A 20,717-nucleotide genomic window follows, 5' to 3' on the forward strand; every position below is an offset into this window, starting at 1 on the left:
CTTCCCTTTGTCTTCACTAGTTAAATTGTAAGATCTTAGTCCCTTCCCCTGTCCCTTACTGTGTGATTGCTCTAGGCACTAAACAGTTATCTGGGTTTGGTGCCTCTTGTGCTGCCATAATACAGATAATTAGGAAATAACTTTTTTTATTGATGTATAGAAGATGGGCTTTCTTTACCTTCTATAGGTTCTTTTTTAAAAAAAAAAATTCTGTAGATCCCTATCAAATTGTATGGGACTTTCCATAAGAATGTAGCTAATGTCACTTTGTAAAGATAAAACCTTTAAGCTATTTTATAACAAAACAGTGGAAGGAATAACATTCTATAAAATAAAATATTTATGGGGAAAAACTACATCAATTTCTGAGTACAGTCCCGTGAGCAAAGTATAATGAGGCCATAATTTGCATGCTCATAGTTAGAGCAAAGCAGAGAAACTAGGACCTTCAGATTTTATTTGAAGACCTGCTAATAACTCTGAGATATTGGGCAGATCACTTAATTTCTCTGCCTTAGTTTGCTTTACATAAAGAAATACCAAAGGAGTATTCTGGAACTAAATTCATGTTCGTGGAGAGCTCTGAGGCTGTCAAATGAAAAGTTTAAATGTATTTTTATTATGCCTTGTTGTATACTCTAATTTTGATAAAGGCCATATGTTGATAGGCATTGAATCATGGTTACTTAAGTAAAAATCAGACTTTAAGAAAAAGCTGAAATAAAAGTTGTCTGGCAAACTAGATAGTTTCTGAGCTGTCATCTGAAGAAATTTGCTACAGATTTGTTCAATAAGCTACGTTTTCTTCTTCTTTGGTCATACCTGTATGAATGTTTGCTGGCTCCTAAATGAGACGGGAACGATTGCATCCGTGTGTGTTGCTGTCACTGTTCAGGCTTTGCACTCTCCTGTATTGGATTGTGAGGTCAGCCATTTTTTATTGCTAGACTAGCTGCTGGCATTTACATTGCCCATTTATAGTACAAAGTAAATGGAGCTGTCTGTCCTCTGGTATTCCCATACATAGTGACTGATCTCACTGCAGACTCAGCCGTCCCATGCTTTCTAGTGAACAGGAGGTGCTTTCCATAAAAAGGATTGTCAGGGAATCTGATTTATTCTTTTGGTTTATATTTTTCTAATGGAATTGGTTGATTCTTGTGTTAACTTCCTAATTGTATCCTGTATTTCAAGAAAGCAAAATTGATATTGCAGCCCTTGTATAGTAACTCTACCGGGGATGAGAACTTTTAAATCTCCTATTAAAATATGTTGGTATGTTATCAGAATTGCTTGCCATCTACATGCACTTGTGGTACATGGGTCTGCTGGTTTTGAAGTAGTGTGTCCAATAGATTTGATGTTGACGTTGCTGATAATACAGTAAGTATTCCCTGAAATCTTACTGTAGCTCCTTTGTGATAAGTTAATTCACAAAGCCGAATTACTTTTCAGAAGTCTATAAAAAATTGAACTCTTTAAACTCTTCCTGTTCTGTTCTTAGTGATCAAAACACTTAATCAATTTTACCATGACTCTAGGTTTGACTCTGAAGACCTTTCCTTTACAAAGTTTGAGGAATAAGTTCTAGTTTGTTTGGATGTCCAGTCATCTTATATGGCTAAATGTCTGAGCGATGTCCTTCTTTAACTCTTAAAATAAATTAAAGAAATAGTGCTGCTATGCAATTTATTTTTATATACTGATTAGAGAAACTATGTAATATATTACTAACTTAGTTTCTAATAATTTTGACTGAAGGCCTATGAATAAATGCCTTACTTTGTAACCACTGGTGCATCAGATTTTTCTGATGGGTTACTTAGGAAAGAGAACTAATCTAAGTTCAACTCTGTAACTGTGTGTGATCTACTAAGTGATTGGTAATCAGGCCAAGCACCAGGGATGGGGTATTGTCAGGAAAAATACCATTGTTACCTTTTGAGATGCAAACTACATACACACTTACAAAAAATAGTCTTTTATATATGATGCTGCTTCTGTTGGCTCCTGGAAGCCCTACTGATGATGATTTAATTAAAACTTCAGATTGCTTTTGCAATTATAGAATTGCATACAAGAAATTTATAATCCTTTAAAGGGACACTAATCTTGAAATCACTTTTTCAAATGTAAAGTAACTTAACTTCAGGTACTATGCCAGTCTGAGTCCCTCTACCAACTTGTGTGGTTTTACAAGTGTACTTATTTTCTTTTAAAATGTTTTTCCCCCTTTTTACTGTATAAAAGATCCATGCAGACAGGGAGACTGATGTTATACAGGAGACAGAGTGAAATTGACTATGCACAAAGTAAAATCAAAAGGGGGAAAAAACCAGAGACAATATTTTTTGGTAGTCTTTTGTATATAGTAATTTTGCTAGTACAAGAGTAGTTAAAAAGCCCTTGAAATGCGAGACAGGGTTTGAGTAGCCACATCTAATCTAAAATTATAAATGTCAGCTAATCTATTGTTCACATAGAAGGGTCTGCTACTGCCAACAGGTTCTGAACCTTACCTTATGATCTATGCACCTGTGCATGTTCCTGGCAAAATCCTCTTGTAATCTGTTGCCTGTAGAGATGGGCATGGCTAAAAGGATAGCTCAAATACTCCCAAACTTTGGATGAATTAAAAGCATAGATCTGAAGTTTGTGCTTAGAGTTCATCATTAATTCTTTCCTCAGAAGTATAATATAGTATATAGTACAAGAAAAAAGGCCTTTGGAAAGGGAAGGGCAGGGGGAGGTTGTTTTTAAAGTGTGGTTATGGCTAGCAAAGTGACTGAATACTGTTGTGAGTTGTATTATCAAATTGCTTAAAATAAGTTGGTTGTTTTGTTTTTTTATTCTTTTTTGCAAGTCTAAACAAAGTTTTGGGTTTTCTTGGGCCAGAATTGACAAGAAGCTCAGTTGATTATCTGAAAATCAAGCTGTGGGTTTTTTCTGCTTTGCTTGCCAAAGATAAAAAGTATTTGGATTCAGAACAGGGCTGATATGTTATGTGCATGTGAAACGGAATAACAATGGCTTTCCCTCTTCCTAAAAAGAAACAATAACTTGGAATAAAAACTTGGATCCTTATCCTAATTTAACTGAGGCTGCATTTCCTTTGAATTAAATGGGAGTTTTGTAATTTTGTGCCCGTCTGATTGAGGAAGGGTCAGTAATTTGCGTATGGGGAGATCTAGTGGGAAACTTAATACTTTGGCATATGATGCACTCTGTATCAATGACTGGAGATCTCCAAGCCAGGTGTGGTGATGGAATATGCAAATATACTCTATTGTAGGATCTCATTTGGCTTCATTTCTACAGTGATGCCACTGATATTTACTGGACTTCTGTGTACACCTTCTAAATTGGAGGGTATAGCTGATATACTTCTATGGAGCTGTACAGTTAAACTTGCCAAACTTGTCCTTGGCTTGAAAGATTATTCAAGGGGCAACAGAATAGAGTTTGTAATCAGTAGGCCAGAACTACTAACTCTCAGTCCAATAGAAGTTACTCAACCAAGATCAAATACACCAGTCGAAGATTAGAATATCAGAAACACAAAACTAAGGAAGTAAGTGGAAGAGATATTTATTCTGAAATTCTCTTCCACGTTCTCATATAAACTTGGGAGCACAGGGCTGCTCTTATTTTTTTTCTGAGTTATTATGTGCACTTCTAACTTAATAAACAGACTGAGATTGCCAAGTATCAATTTAGAGGTTAGGGTAGGAATTCAAATGGCATCTCCATTACAAGGAGAGGGTAAGAGTAGTAGGAGAAAATTCATGAAATGTTACTTGTAGACTGACGTAATGTTTTCTTCCAGATTATAAAAGCACTTAAGGGACTTCAGGATTTGGATATTTCACTGGACATTCTAGTGGTAAGTGACAAATTGTGTGTGGAAAGCCTTCATCTATGAAGTTATCTGTGGCATCTTCAGTGAGTTACAAGCATAGAAGCCAGGAAAGTTGCTGCACCTTGCAATCCTGAATCCTAATCCCAAATCATTTTTAATATAAAAAGTTATATGGGACCATGGGAGTCTTCTCCTAAAAACCACCCAGAGGCACTTTGCCTCCTCTAGCAAATATGGCAGCATGGCATATAGTGACAATATTAGGCTCTTCTACGAGTATCCAGAGAACAGAATCCTGGGCTGGTTGGATTTTCCTCCAAGTGCAATGGCCTCTGTGTAAATATGATGGAGTAGGTTTGTGTGCTGACCACAATTATATTTTGTATTTACATGTGCTGGTGCTTTGATTCTGTACCTAAGATGAAACAAACATGACCACTTCATATTTTAGATCCGTGATTACTCTTCCATTCCTCCAACGAACACAAAATCCCTTTTTAATTGTGATTCTGCAGTTAGAACAAGCATCCTAGTACTCATAGGTTAATGATGCTCTTGGTTCTGCTAGTATTTTATTTTTCACACTATCTCGCATCCTATTTTCTGTGATAAGGAGTGTCAGTACGTATATGGGAGACGTCCAAGGTATGCCTTTGCATTATAGGGCATAGTTTTGGTATTTAGGGGGTGGCATTTTTCTTCCTTGCAGTCACTAGTAAACCAGTACTCCATCTTGGTGTCGGGGAGTTCTGCATAGCAAGGTCCTAACCACCTGTGGATTGTGAAGATGCCTTGATATTTTTCACAAGAGGAAATGTATTCTCTTGGGTATCCTGTCCAATTTCCAAATCTTATCATGGCATCTTGCATGCCTAAATTCAGCTTTAGTTCTATGTGGATATGGTATTCTTCACTTTGTGTCGTACCTGTGTGCAGTGTTGCTGCACTTCAGTACAGGATAAAGTAATTCCCTTCACATAGTGATTAGATATTTTAAAATCAAAGCACTGTGGGATACTTATTTAACTGAAGTTCTCTGACATTGTTCATAATAATGTGACAGGCCATTTGGGATCCTTTAAGTGAAGTGGAGAAAGAGGGTAATAGTTACAATTAAGGATTCTATATAATTTTATTGTATCATGTTATATCATGAGATGTTTCAAACATTAATCCTAGGAAAAGCTAGAGCTTCTCTTGTATGAATTTCAAGCAAACTGAGAACCATGTAGGAAGCATTGCTGTAGATGTACATGTAGGAAGCATTGCTGAACAGTATTGGATGATGTCACTGAAGCTCCTTCTGCGTTAAGTGAAATAACTTTTTTGGACAGCTGGTTGTGCAGGAAAAGCACATACAACTCTTATTTGCAGATGTCACAGGAATATCTTGTCACTTAGCTGGAGAGAACTTTAAGAAGTAACAGTCAACCTAGTGTAGGACTGACTATGGTTGCTGGAAGGGCCTCAATGAGATTGATCAATCAGGGCAAACCCCAAAGAATGGGTCAGCCAATCCCCAAATTGGTGGTTTATTCTAATAATTAGATTCACCAAGCCAGCAACAAAACAGCTTATACAATACCTTATGGGTTACCTAGAAGCCAAAATACAGCTCCTCTAAAGCAATCCAACCATGGGCTCCCACCCAGACAGTTAAGTTGAATATGGTGAAGATTCTTGAAAATCTTACTCACCACATATAAAGTTCTACCAATCCAAATAAATTTGGGCACCCTTACCCACCAGGTCAATGAATATTTCAGATTTTACCCAAATACATGCTTTTCAGTCAATTGCTATTAACTAATCTAAGATTTTATTTGAAAATAAGGATATGAATAAAGTTCTCAGGTCAGTTTCATAGCAGAGATGGTGAGCTGCTGAGTTGTAAAAAGTTCTTCCAGAATCAGTTTCATAGATTAGTCCCATAGGCAGTCCATGTGCAGAGTTTGTTTAAATTATTCCGTGAGAAACAGGGTAATCCAGAATGGAGCTGGAAACCTCAGTCCTGTGACTTAAACTTCCCCTGACAAAGTTCAAGCAGATCTGAGAGGAACAGGATCAGGTCCCCAAAGTTCTTTTCTAGCTGAAGCTCAGCTGATCTACCTCTTGTCATAGCAGGCAATCCTTGGATGAAGAATAGGTAATGTACACTGTTGCTTTAAAGTCAATTAGTATTTCCTTTGTATACACAGGCAATTAGTTTCCTTGATGAGCATAAGGCAATTAATCATTCAAAGATTCACAGGTAGTTTACTACAAACCTCAGAGAAATAGAGACAATGATATTACACTACACATGTCATCTAATTGCTAATATTCCTTTTGGTCTCTGAATCAATAGAATATAGTAATATACAGGAATAGAAGCTTGTCATCTACCAGCTAATGAAATCACATTGTGAAGCTTCAAACAGAGATAGGTAAACACAGACAAATACAATAATTCTCTTAGAAAAGACTTATGTTTCAAAGGATTTAGTCTAATTATCAAAGCCATGTAACAATCTAGAAGAAATGGCCCTGTTTGCCATGTCAATACTTCCCTAATGTGTGTAAAGGTTGATCTTTAGGTGACTTAGCCTAGTGGTTGTTTAACCCTTTCTGGCTCAGTGTCCCAAGGACCATTTTAGTGTTTGTGTACATTTTAAAAAAGAGGGGGCTATATAACCAAATATAAATAGATATGCTCTCATGATGCAAATTCACCTGCAATGTTGTGTGGCCACAACCACAGGCTCTTCAGCACAAGGACAGTTTGTGTGGTGCCTAACACAATGGTGTCCTGATCTATGGCTGGGGCCCCAAAGCACTACTGCAATATGAATAATAATTGTACTGAGTCCCAGAAAATGAACCTGAACAGTCTAGTTTTCAAGGGTCAGTCTACCTGGGCAAAAAAGTGTAGGTTTTTTCAATTGAAATAGCTCAGTCAAATAGTTTAATTCTAGTAAAACTTCACACATACCTTAATGCCTGTGTGGATGAAGTCTGGCTATAACACAACCAGTTCAAATGATCTTAAAGGTGTTAAATTCTGTCTAGTCAGTATTAATAGAGGGGTTTCAATCAAGCTAACCCAATCCTATTGAGAGAGATGCTTTTTGTGCCTATGTAGTCAGGGCTGACAAAAATGTTCAAGCTGAGTGAACTGCTAGAATTAGACTCCTAAATGATAGGAAGTAACTTAATTTCTCTGCTGAAGTTTCATAAAACTTAAATATAGAAAGATACTCACATTACAAATGCTCAGTATTTTGGGTTATAAATATGTGGTTTTGCTTTGGCTCCCTTGGAATATTTGTTTCTGGTACAAAAATTATCTTTGTTCGGAGTGATCTGTCAAAGGATTTTTCCAACTACCAACTTATTGTTGTGTGAATTTAATTAGTTAGTAGAAAAAGTATATTTGGGATGTTGGTCATGTGTTTCTGTCCTCCTTGCACTGTCTTCAATAGGAAACTGGAGTAGGAAAAACAGTTAACAGTTTTAGGAAACATGCCACTGCTGGAAATATAGCTAAATCTCTGGTAAACCACTGGAAAAAACTTATTCCGCCAGAAAATGAAAGGTAGGTATGAGTCTAATTTTAATTTTGAGATAAATTGTTGTCCAATGTAATATTTTTATCAGTTCAGACTGTTTTTTATATAATGAAATTAGCATAAGATAAGACAGATAAGAGGAACTCCATATTTGGAAATAGAGTAGATGGAATGAAAGGTTAGTTTGTGAATGCTGTTTGGTAAAATATTGCCAAAACTTTCAACACTATTGTTTGCAAATAATTATTTGACCAACTGTAGACAAACAGCCAGTCCTCAGCCCATGAATTTGATGAAGGCTGGACTAATCCAGCGAATGGGTATCATTGCCTAATTCTTTAGGGAAGTGGCAAGTACAGATCAGGAAGGGAGCTAATGTGGTGGTACTTGGTTAAATGTTGTTTGTTCCTCATCACACTTCCAGTCACTTGATTTCTTTTCCCTGACCATGCTACTTCCAAGAGAGGAAGAGGAGGAACCTCACAACTTCAAGCTTATTAACGTACATGAAATATTCCTCAAGAAGAACAAAAATGTGGAGCGTGTGTGAAGCATCTCAGGCTAGCTCCAAGTTAATGTATTTAAGGGTCATTCCTGATTCTTGCTGGTTCTGACTTCAGTGGCATTTACTATAAACTGTGTTCCGAGTACTGTGGCACTGTAATGGTACCATGGCTTAGTTATGAGTCTCCTATATAATTCTCCCTCTTCGTCTGACTTTTGATTCCCACTTGCATACAGAGCAAATGCATGAGAACGGCCATACTGGGTTAGACCAATGGTCCATCTCGCCCAGTATCCTTGCAACAATGGCCAGTGTTGATGATGCAAAAGGAATGAACAGAACAGGGCTATTATTGAGTGATCCATCCCCTGTGGTCCTGTCCCAGCATCTGGTAGGGACACCCAGTGTATGGGGTTTCATTCCTGACCATCTTGGCTAATGAACACTGATGGACCTATCCTCCTTGAACTTACCTAGTTCTTTGTTGTGAAGGCCAAAACTGGATTCAACATCTCCTAGCAACAAGTCCCACAAGTTGACTGTGTTAATTAGTACTTTTTTTGTTTTAAACTTGCTGCCTATTAATTTCATTGGATGCCCCTGGTTCTTGTGTTTACACCTTCACATATGACTTCCTTATTCACTTACTCCACACCAGTCATGATTTGATAGATCTCTATTTTATCCCCCCTTAGTAGTCTCTTTTCCAAGCTGAAATAGTCAGTCTTTTTTTTTTTTTAATTTCTCCTCATATGGAAGCTGATCCATACTTCCTTTTTCCAAAGGCTCCCCAGTTCCTCATAAACCCAAAACCTTGCTCTCTACACAGTCTCATTCACACATTGAGACCCTGTAGCTCTGATTGCACATGGAATTGGAAACATTTCAGAATGCTATTATGGAGGTCCTTGACTTTAATCTCTTACCTAGCAGCCTAAATTTGGTCTCCAAGACCTCTCTCCTACCTTTTCCTATGTCACTGTACCTACATGTACCACGACCACCGGCCACTCCCCAGCACTGCTCATATGTAGGGCCCTACCAAATTCACAGCCATGAAAAACATGTCAGACTGTGAAATCTGGTCTCCCTTGTGAAACCTGGCTATTGGGGGGAGGTCACAGTATTGCCCATGTCACCCATCTGTAAGGCTGACCCTACCCCTCCTTCAAAAAGTGACAAGCTCTGCCCCCATAGCACACTCATTTCTGCACTGCTGCTGCCTTCAGAGCTGGACAGCCAGAGTGGTGGCTGCTGGCCAGGCACCCAGCTCCAAAGGCAGCATCACTGCCAGTAGCAATGCAGAAGTGAGGGTGTCATGGTGTGGGAGGGTTACCCCTTTTTTGGGGGGAAGGGAAAGGGCCAGCCTTACAGGTGGGCTGCATGGGGTGCTGTGCCCTCCTCCCTCACATACACACAGCCAGTCCAAGGCCCCTTTAACCTCCAAGCACTCAGGAGGGGCAGGATTGAGGGTGCCCCAGGGCTGAGTCAGACCTACCTCTGGGGGTGGCACAGAAGTAAGGGTAGCAATACCACACCATGCTACTTAGACATCTTGGGAGATCTGCAACCTTTGCACCTGGCAGGCAATTCACCATGTGCTTCTCCTGATCATCACAAACACAGCTATCTGTATTCTTTATGCTCAAATCTCCCCATTGCTATTCCCTGTCTCTTCCTAATATCTGGGATTCCCTCCTCTGGAGAAATAGCCTCAGTGAGAGAAGATGCCCTGACATTTGAGGATCCCAACTATGGGATCATTTCCTTCCACTCCAGTTTGATGGCCTCCTTTCCTGAGACTTTCATCTGCCTCAACAGCACAGAGCCTATCGGATTGGGATTGAGACCACACTTTGTCCCCACTCTACAGTGTCGCCACAAGTCTCGTTGATGTACCTCTTGGTCTCCCTTAGCTCTTCCAGTTCAGCCACCCTGGTCTCAAGCCTTTACTCTCCAAAGAGCTTGGTCTCAGAGACACTGAATGCACACACGTGCTACCTGCTCATGCTGCATTCAGTGCAATAAACTAGATAGCCCCCATTCTGCTGCTGAGCTTCTGCCTGCACTCTTTTTACTCCTGCAGCTTTTTGAGGGGGTTGGGAGGAGGCTGGGTAGGATGTTGATTGGCCTAAATTTAGACCAGTGGTCTCCAACCTTTTTACGTCCAAGATCACTTTTTTGAATTTAAGGGCAACCAAGGATCTACCCTGCCCCTTCCCCAAAGCCCCACTGCCTCACTCCATTTCCCCTTCCTCTTTCCATCACTTGCTCTCCCATACCCTCACTCACTTTACCAGGCTGGGGCAGGGAGTTGGGGTTCAGGAGGGGGGTGCAGGCTCGGGGCTGGAGCCAAGGGGTTTGCAGGGTGGGAGGGGGCTCTGGGCTGAGCCTGGGGCAGGGGGTTGGGGTGCAGGAGGGGGCTCTGGTCTGGGGCAGAATGTTGGGGTGCAGGAGGAGGCACAGGGTGCTGGCTCTGGGAGAGGGCTTGGCTGGTTTGGGGTGCAGGAGGGGGTTCAGGGTGTGGCCTCCAGCTGGGCAGCACTTACCGCTGGCGGCTCCCAATTGGCAGTGCAGTGTGGCTGTTGCTAAGGTAGGCTCCCTGCCTACCCCGGCCCCATGCTGCTCTCGGAAGGGGCCAACGAGCCCCTGCGGCTCCTGGGGGTGGGGGGCACATGGCTCCATGTGCTGCCCCTCCCTGTGAGCACTGCCCCCACAGCTCCCATTGGATGCAGCTCCCCGTTCCCGGCCAATGGGAGCTGCGGGGTCGGTGTTTGCACACAGGAGCAGTGCGCTTCCAGGAGCAGCATGGGGCCAGCGCAGACAGTGAGCCTGTCTTAGCGGCAGCCCTGCTGTGCTGCCGGAGATCACAATCGACTGGGAGATCATCTAAGATCAACCAGTCAATTGCGATTGACTGGTTAGTGACCCCTGATTTAGACAATGTTTGGTGTATCTGGGTGTCGCTTTCCCTCACAAACCTGTTTGCTGCTCTTGTTCACTAGCTCCTATGGTTTCTTAAGAGCTGCCTTTTTTAAACCCTTGTTTTCCTGAGTAGCCCTGCCCCCTGGCTAATGGTTAGTAGAGCCTAAAGGGATTGGGGATCAAAGCCTCATTAAGAAGCTCTCAGCCTTTCCTAACAGGCCTCTAGGCTCAGCACATGGGCCTGCCCCCCTGCTCGCCCCCCAAACCAACCACACTCGTAACACACACTACAGTCAAGCCGCAAGCACACAACAGACAACTCACCCCAAGGGTCATGTCACTCCTTCTTCACCTGGAGAGCTCCCTTGCAAAATTTGCATTTGCTGCTCCTGTTCACTAGCTCTACTGAATAGACAATCTCCATCTCATTGATATAGCCACTGCTGCCCTCATCAGACCAAATGTGTTTTAGGCCCTTTACAGTTCCTTACCTGATATTTTTGGGACAGAGGCTGATAGCTTGAAAGCTGAAGGTCCCAGTGGATTTGGGGTTAGGTAGGGTGGGAGAGGTATTCTGTAGTTTTTTTGTTTTTTGTTTTTGTTTTTCTGTGGAAAAATCCATGGTACGTTATTAGTTGAACTGTAAGTTTTTTACATCTTAAATTTCTATTGAATGGTTTTTTTAATACCACTAAACTGCCCAGAATCTGGGGTGAATTCAGTGTATATTGAAATAGATAATAAATACTTGGCTGCTTGCTGTTCCTCTCTGGAAGGAAGCATGCTGGGGAAATGATTGTGGCTTGCTTATTCTCACTTTCTGGTGGCGGCAGTTGCTAGTTGGTTGGACCCTATTCTGCTTCACTAGGACCCTGTGCTAATGTGGAAGAGTTATAGCAGCACTATAGGATTCTGGTACATTTAACAAAGCATGCTGTTAAGGGAGATCTGCTGCCGTGGGAACAGGCAGAGAGATGCTGCTGACAGTTGCTGCTCCTGGCATGCCAATCTGTAGGGGCTGAGAGATTGTGGGGTGCCTTCAGATAGGATTTACTCTAGCTACTGAAATGGCAAATAAGAGGAAGAAAAGACTGATCTATCAAAGGTACTTAATAGATTGAAGGAAATATTTCATATCAAACACCTGACCCTGTAGGCCCTGTCACTAAAAAGTGTTTGTACTCCTTTTCCAACAACTGTGCAGTTGTAAGCACTAGTGTAGACACTGCTCAGACTGCTTTCATGCAGTCCTGTCTATATCAGTTGCCCCACTAATGGAAAACTGGTGTGCACAGTTTTCTAAAGGTGCATTTACTATAACTCTAAAGACATGCACATCATTTTTCCAACCTTGTATTTTCTCATGAAGTCCCTTTTTTAGGAGCACTAACTGGATTTTGAAATTGAACTTGGCTGCTTTGTCAGTACTGGGACAGTGTTTACTTCAAGGGAAGTCATCAAGTGTTTCAAGTCCAACACTTGGATTTATGAAAACTTTACATGGTAGAAAACAGTTATTAATTCTGTTGCCCTTTTTTGACCTGAGCAACTAGTTAAAGTTTGGGGTCCTGGGGGATGTTCCTGCTAGAAGTAGAGATTGATGGAGTCTCATATTTTCTTTGCAATCTTTTTTTATTTAAAAGGCATGTATGAAGTCCTGTCTCTGAATGCAGAAGGAACCAAAAACAAAAGGAGCAGTTTCTTAATTTACAGCTCCCAAGCCTCTTTAGCCAACACCAGAGCCAAAAAGCACGCACTAGCTTTTTTCAGAGGTGTCAGTGTTTGCTTAAAGAAAAGGAGTACTTGTGGCACCTTAGATTAACAAATTTATTTGAGCATAAGCTTTTATGAGCTACAGCTCACTTCATTGGATGCAGCTCACGAAAGCTTATGCTCGAATAAATTTTAGTCTCTAGGTGCCACAAGTCCTCCTTTTCTTTGTGTGGATACAGACTAACACAGCTGCTACTCTGAAACCAGTGTTTGCTTAGAGGCTCCTGCTTGGCTTTCTTGGCTAACCTCTCTCCCCCTTCCCAACCCCCTCACTTGTCTTTTCTCCCTTTGTGTGATCTCCCTTCTCACTCTCACACATACCCTCCCCAAAACAATACTCAGCCGAAAGCTCTGGGCATGTTCACACCCCTTTTTGTTTTAAGTGGGGGGCTTATACTTACAGTTAACCTCCTGCTGAGATTGACAGATGTGAAGTTAACTTGTAACAAAGTTTCATCCAGCTCATAACAATACAAATGTCTTCCTTACTTGTCTAGAAGACTTTTAAACAACTCAAATATTGAAGCATGTTGCATATGACTTTAAAACTTTCCCTTTTACTAATAACATTGGTAAAAGGTCTGAAGATCACCCTTGGTAACTGAGCATTAAATTGGAGTCTGTTTTGGTTCTGTCTTTTATATTTCAGTGACCACAATGGGAAAAAACAGAACACCGAAAAGAGGAATGAATTATCAGACAAGACAAAAACATCAGTTTGTAAGGAGAATAAGCACTCTGGCAAGACAAAAATATCTGAACCAGCCTTAGAAGATTGTAAAAGATCTCCCACATCTGATAAATGGAAGAAGGAGTATAGTTTTTCAGAGAATAAGCAAAGAAATAAAGATACAGAGCCTTATAAAGGGCGTGAAAGCAAAATACATAGCTCCAGTAGTTCTAAAAATACATCCCAAAGCATCAATCCTGAAAACACAAAAAGTGACTGCAAAGAAACAACCTCTGCTGCCAGCAAAAAACCTTCAGAAAAGCACCATTCTCCTAGAGCCAACAAAAAAGATCCATTTCCAACAAAAGGGTCTTGTAAGGATCTCTCCAAACAGCGAAACTCCGAGGACCCAGGAAAATTAAAACAAACACTTAGTGTGGAAAGCAAACCAAAGTTGTCCAGCAATGAGGACTTTGAGCCCCCTACTATGTCTTTTGAATCCTATCTTAATTATGATCAGTTTTCAAATAAAAGAAAGAGGAAGACTTGCACTACAAGTGAACAGTCAAAAACCGTCAAGGGCTGTGAACAGAAAAACTGCTCGTTATCTCAGAAAAATTCCATATCCCCTGTCATGAAAGAGAGGGAGGAAGAACCACACAAATCAGAAGATGATCAGTCAGAAAGTCCCACTAAAAAGGTAATCTATTTAGTCAAGCTAATATGAAATAAAGTGCTAATTTAATAGTTAATAATATATTAACAAATTTATTTTGCAATTTAATTCCATATGTTTTAACTTAAACCTTAGATTGCATGGCTTTGACATATCAGCCACACACAGAAGTGATTACTAATAATTGGGAATCCTTTTGGCCCAGAGAAATATGGCTGTCGTGTATTTCTTGGATCAAATAATGAGTAAAAGCTTAAATGTTTAAGACTGCAAAGTCAAGTGCCAAAAAAATAAAACTGCAGATTTGAGATTACCCTTGAAACCTTAATTGTGCCTCCTTGTGCATATGGATTATAATAGTTTTTAATGATGTGATTACACTGTTTTTCCAAAGGATTCTGCCTTATTTAGGCCCTGACTCAGGAAAGTTTTCTTATTGACGAAATCCTTTAAATATGTGCTTAATTTTAAGAACATGAAGTCTCTTTGGATTTCATAGGATTGAAACACATGGTTAAAGTGCTTTTCTGAGTAGGTATGTGCTTAGTGTTTCCTTGAATCAGGGTCTTATGGACAGGATAGTTGGTTAAGTAATGAGGTAGCTGTCCAATAATTTTTCCTCAATGTGTGGTAGCTCCATACCTTACTTGGTGCACAACATCAAGAACCAACACCAAATAAGTGTAAAATTCCTCATGGGCTTTTATAGCACTCATCATAAATATCTGATTCTCATTAAAACAATTTATCTTCAACATTTTTAGAGATGGGGGTATGAGTCTTAGGGAGACTAAGCCCAAAATTTGCAAAAAGACTTGAGTGATAAGATACCCAGAGCCTGACTTTTTAAAAAAGAGTATTACCATACAACACATGCAACTCCCATTGTCTTCACGTGCAGTAGTATGTACTTGGCACTTCAGAAAACTCAGAAGCCTGGTGCCTCAAGTTGGGCAGGAACACACAATTAGTGGCCATTTGTGAAAACGTTTGACTAAGTTTCTTGCCCAGTAAAATGTAGGAAGTCCGTGGCAGAGGGAGGTGTAAGGTCCCTTTCCCTGCCTCCCCAGGATAGTATTCAACTGTCCTCTAACCGTACAACCATCTCTTCTTTTTTGCAGTCCCCTCATTCACTACCCACCTTGCAACTTCTCCAGTGATTTGGACTAGCATCCTATTGATGAAAGCCTCATTTTACTACACACTTGTGATTCATTCCTGAGCCCATCTTGTGCACAGATTGTAGCAAGGGACCTGTGACATATTGGGTTTTTGTCTGTAATATAGTGTTGGTGATGAGTGAATGGATAAAGTGAAAAGTAATTCATAGTTATGGTGAAGTAATGTTTAGTGTGAGAAAGCAACAAGTCTAGTTACCCTTTTGGGTTTGCTTTAATATTTGATGTATTTGAAGAATACTTTATCTTCAGTAAGAATTAGGGATATTGTAACAGTGTTTCCTTGAATGCATGTAGGCCAAGACATCACTCCAAGATCTACTTAATATTCCACTGCCTAAATTTCTGCCAGATATATCCTTATCTTCTCCCCCATATTCTACGGAGTTCAAAGGTAAGTAATATGCAAGACTGTTACAGATGAGATTAAAATGAGCACAGTTAGCAAAGCAGTCTTGGTAACAGTGTGGGCTGATTGCACCCTCACAAAGAACATGCCCATATTTTGTATTAGTGCAGTACTTCATCTTCTGCACTGGCTCCCACATAGGGATCCACTAGACTCTAAAGGGAGTCTACAGGACCCAGTCCACAGTTCCACCCACTTTGACAAGGCCTTCAATGCATGGAATCCAAACCATACAGAGATGGGGGGGGGGGGTTTCCATGGGGTGGAAGAAGCTGTTGAGGGGAGGGAGCTTGCCGCATTGATCCAATGTACTTTCAGGCACGCTGGCTTTTTTTCCTCCATTTATTCGTTGCTCTCTTGTGCACTTCCTAGTAGGGGAAATCGTGTGCTCTGTATTAACCAGGCTTGTTTGGATAAAACAAATACTGAAACTTGCAGATGTGACAACCTTGTAATAACTGACAGACATGCTACTCCTTGAATGTGGAGCATGACATGATCTGAGAACATGCAGGTGGATGCTGTGTGGGCTTCCCTGCACAGTTCTACTGATACACTGCATGCTGGCCTTGAAATATCCATGCTGTTAGAACTCTTGGCTTCTTTAGTTTTAACTACTAATTTTACCAAACTATCATACAATTTTTTGTAAATTAGACAAATGTTTACGAGAACTAAATCACCAGAGTGTTTTGATTTGTGGTATAAGTCAGCATTTGAACTCTGGTTTCTATGGGTAAAAGGCATTTAGTTTCAGCTGAGGCAATGAGTTTAAATCTACACTTTTGCTCCTCATACAATGTCCATACGTCCTGAATAGATGTAATAGAACTTTATATTGCAATAAAAATGAACTGCATGTTTTTTCTACCAGTCATGTTTCTCAATTAATTAATTATATGCCTTTAGGAAACTAGATTGCTTTGAACATCCTTAAAGAACTGCAGTATGAATCTGAGTATATAGGCACAATGCTTCTTTGAGATTTGTTTTGTTTGTAATTTTTGTAGCACCAGTTGCAGAAGTACCCCAGCAAAGCAGTGATACAAATCAATTCACAGGACGGAGACTGAACTCCAAAATGCAGGTTTACTCTGGCTCTAAAACAGTCTATCTTTCAAAGATGCTAACCCTGTATGAACAGTGCATTCGCATACTTCAAAATAACATTGATTGTAAGTACTTTAATATGGGTTTCAGCAGGTTGAGTGGCATTATAGTGCTAGGCTTTCAATAGTGCAAGACCACATTTTTTGTGATTGAAGAATTAAGTTATGAAGTTCCAACTTTACATTAAACGGATGCCATGGCAATAGAAACATCATGAAACAAAAGCCAAAAAAGCCCTCTTGCTTTTTTCTGTCTAGATGCTATTAGTCTCATGTTTAATCTGAGGTAAACCTGTATTTGGTATAAATTGGGGATGAACTGTCAAGAAAATACTTGGTATGTACATTCACTCCTTGCATCTAACTGGCATGTGAGTATTCCGAGCTTTGGTGTGTGTCTGGGGGAGAAAATGCATCCGGGCGAGCGGGGGTGAGAGAGAGAATGGGTAGAGATGGTGGAATGGGTAGACAAGGATGCCTACTATGTTTCCTCAAACTGCCATTTTAATAGTCAGTACAGAACAGCTCATCTACGAGCTTAGGTTGTCCAGACTTCAGAAAATGTATACTAGCCGAACGTATGAAGATAATCCTATATCTTTTGTTGGGTAAGTGGTGAATCTTATTGGGCACATAGGTGGGATACTTAAAAATATTGTTTTGCTTTGTAGCACTACATGAAGTAGGAGGAGTGCCCTTTGAAATTCTTGAGCCCGTGCTAACACGTTGTACACCAGAGCAGTTGTTTCGAATAGAGGAGTGCAATCTGGTAAAGTCTGTCTTGTTCAATGCCTTAACCTATTTCATGACTGCTTCTGCTCAAAATCAAAATAACTTTTAGTAAACCAAACTACAAAGTAGAAATTGTGAAGTATCACACCCCCGCCCCCCCAACCCAAGGGCTAGTTCACAAACTGATCAGACCCTCTATATAGTGGGACTTTTCGTCTACAGTTAAGAGTTAAACTCTGAAAAGAATATTTATTAGCATCAGATGAAACTTGGTACCTGTTGAGGTCCAGGGGATGAGAATTGGCTCTTAGCTTGAAGTTTAATTAAATGAACAACCACAGTTTGTTTCTGGAGTAGTTTTAATATAGCTTTTATTATATTTTCATTTTCTCAGCTCCTGCTTTAACTCCTGATTGAAGGCAGGGACTGGGGTCTGTTTATACTACTGTGACAGACCAAGCAGAAGGGGATCTGACAGATTAGGACACTGCACTAGATAGCTGCCTCTTCCCACACAGCTCCACATAGCTACAGAGACAGCTCTGGGAGCTGAGAGGAGGGGGAGCTAGACTCCTACACTGACCTGTTTGGAGTGAGTTGGGGAGGTTATTACCTGGAGAACCCATTGGTAGTAAAAGGGAATATGAGTATGTAAGCAGCCTGCTTTGATTACTTTTTTAGCTTGGAACCATGCAGGGAATAAAGCTTCTTTCCCTGGCTTCCTGATGGCTGTTAAAAGAGAATCTATACAGTCTACCCTAATCACCCATCACTGTGATTTTAGTCCTACTGTCATTATCATGCCTCCTGGCTTCTTCACTGTATGTCAGGATCTGAAGTACCAGGGGAGTTACTAGTGGTGAATCAGGGAAGCCAGCATAGGACACACATTTATTTCTGCCCCTAAAATAAAAAAGGAAGGAGACGGAACTGATTTCAAATACTTTCATGTGTTCCAGCTATTTCAATGATCTATGTGTTCCCAAGAGAAAAATGGTTAAGGCTGCAGAATGAAGCGCGCAAATCAGGAAATGTCAAAGCTAAATTTACTGCAGTAACCTCAACTCTGCCCTCTTCTACATGTGTATGTGAAAGGGCTTCAATTACATGATACTATTTCTGAACTGGATTGGTGGATACTTAGTACTCTTGGAAAATCAGGCCACACTTCTTTAGATGCCTAGATTTAGGCACTCAAGTTTGAAAATTTTGACTAATAACCATCTTTGTCTACAGTATAATGAAACCTAATCTAATCTTTGACCAATGGATACATTAGATGTTGCTGAATGTGGCTTGTTATGCTTCTGAATGTTATGGTACCTGGTGAGAAGAGATGTTTAATAGAGTTTCTTTGGCTTGCTCCTCAGTCTTGAAACGGAGGATAACATTTTCAAAAGTGCCTAAGTGATTTAGGATCCTAAACTATCCTTAAACATCTATAGGAGTTAGGTGCCTAAGTCCATAGGTGCTCTCAAAAATTTTACCATAAGTCTTTAAGTGTTGTAAATACATTTTTGCTTCAAACCAAGACATTTATAGAAGAGTCTGATCATTTGTGGAAGAAACACTGCCAAAGGGATTTTAAAAACGAGCATCTCCTGGAATATGAGTCATGGCGTGAAATGTATGTGCGGCTGTTCAGTCAGAGAGAAGAAAAACTAAAGACCCTTACAAAAAACATTATTTCAGCTCAGTCTGAGAAACCTAAAGGTAAGTAAAGTCTACAGGTAACTTTTCCTTGAATACCTGCCCCCCCCCATTTTCTAATTTTCAGAAATGCAATGTGTGGGCTTTAGTGATTTTTATTTTAGTTGCACTGAATGTTGTTAAAAGCTCATCTCAGGGAGAGGTGACTTCTATTCCTTTGCATTCAAATGCTTTTTAAAGATTGCACACAAGATTAATTCATGTAACTGATTCATGCTCTAGACCATGTATGATTTCGATGGTTTAGAGCTCAGGAGCCAAGGCTCTGTTTCCTGTATTGCATGGGCAATCATTAGAGCCATCCCAGACACTGTCTCTGTGAAGAAAGATGTGCATGTTCTGTAATATTACTTTGTCATTGTTCAGTGGGTACCTTGATGTAAAGTTTTGTAAACCTGTCACTGTTTTCTTATGTTTAACATTTTTCATTAAATGTTGGAAATTACATTGCCACATGATTGTTGTCTTAATGTTTTTTTTTCTTAGAGTCAAGTTTGATATTTAACTTTAAAAATGCCCTTCCCCTTGTTTCTATGTTAGGGCGACAGGTTAAACTGGCTTACATACACAGTGTGGCAAAACCACCCAGAAATGTTCGGCGGCAGCAAGAGATCTATGGGACAGCTGGACCTATTGTTCAGCTTCACCCTGTCGAAAAGGGCAAGTAAGTACACTGTTGCTGCACCGTGATTTGATATTGGATGACTTCATACTGGTAACATTCGTTTACTGACAAAACCTTTGTATGAAAGAATGCAACTAAACTAACTATTGCGTGGAGTGTTTTTTTGGTTTTGTTTTGTTTAGCATTTCAACTACAGGAAATATAAACTTATATTTTAGGAATTGTCTGCAGTGTGCCCCAACTTCATCCCTCTCCCTCAAACTCTGTGCTGAGGTGACCCTTCCTCTAGCTGGAGAGTGGGTCTGTTCTTTGCAGATCACATTGGTGTTATCTGATATTCTGTATAGAGTCCAAACTTTCTTGTATGTTATGACCCTACATAATAATCATAAGTGATCTCATGTTATAAATCTAACTCAGTTGGCAGCTCTGGTTATGCTGGACCTCAGCAGATGTTGATGCCCTTGACTACAGGTTGCTGTTTTGGTAGCTAAGGGAATGTCTGGAACTACCAATCAGTAGGGGTGGACTGTTTTCATTACTGAAGGAGTGGAAACATAGGATCCTTCAAAGATGATTTTCTGCAACTCTACGTTTTGCTCCTTGGATCTTATATTTCAGTTTCTGATCTGGATGAATGACTATTAGTGTTGTCAGATGGATGCCTGGGGCTACAAAATTGGAAGAGTTGCTGCTGGGTAACGGTTGGTTTGCTTATAAGGAGGCTTGCTTCTCTATCTTGAGCGCTGATGAGATTTGCTCAGCTATTGAGTTAGGTTACTAAACTTGGCACCACTTTTGACCATGCCCCCTCTATGAAAACCTCCTTTTGTCAGACTTGATATGAAAGTGTTCTTTACATTGTGCAAATTGCACAACAGGAGTCATTTATCCTGTTGCCTTGCAAGAGAAATATGGGCTTTGGCACAGTCTCAGCTGGTGCAATTCCCTTTTAAGAGGATTTCTCTGCTTGCAATTCAGGGAATGCAGGAGCACAC

General features: G+C 40.3%; 1 protein-coding gene across 1 annotated transcript in view; it reads left to right on the forward strand.

Annotated features, from left to right (window-relative positions):
• The window catches only part of LOC119852505 (elongin-A-like), a 34,428-nt gene that overhangs the window by 9,619 nt on the left and 4,092 nt on the right, over nucleotides 1-20,717 (forward strand). Inside the window, exons 2-9 of the mRNA XM_038393709.2 lie at nucleotides 3,827-3,883; nucleotides 7,321-7,433; nucleotides 13,260-13,980; nucleotides 15,432-15,528; nucleotides 16,554-16,718; nucleotides 17,324-17,421; nucleotides 18,917-19,097; nucleotides 19,635-19,758. Of these exons, the coding sequence (XP_038249637.1) occupies nucleotides 3,827-3,883; nucleotides 7,321-7,433; nucleotides 13,260-13,980; nucleotides 15,432-15,528; nucleotides 16,554-16,718; nucleotides 17,324-17,421; nucleotides 18,917-19,097; nucleotides 19,635-19,758 (1,556 nt within the window). The remainder of the gene's footprint in view (nucleotides 1-3,826; nucleotides 3,884-7,320; nucleotides 7,434-13,259; nucleotides 13,981-15,431; nucleotides 15,529-16,553; nucleotides 16,719-17,323; nucleotides 17,422-18,916; nucleotides 19,098-19,634; nucleotides 19,759-20,717) is intronic.

This window comes from Dermochelys coriacea, chromosome 3 (assembly GCF_009764565.3).
Source record: "Dermochelys coriacea isolate rDerCor1 chromosome 3, rDerCor1.pri.v4, whole genome shotgun sequence".
NCBI lineage: Eukaryota > Metazoa > Chordata > Testudines > Dermochelyidae > Dermochelys > Dermochelys coriacea.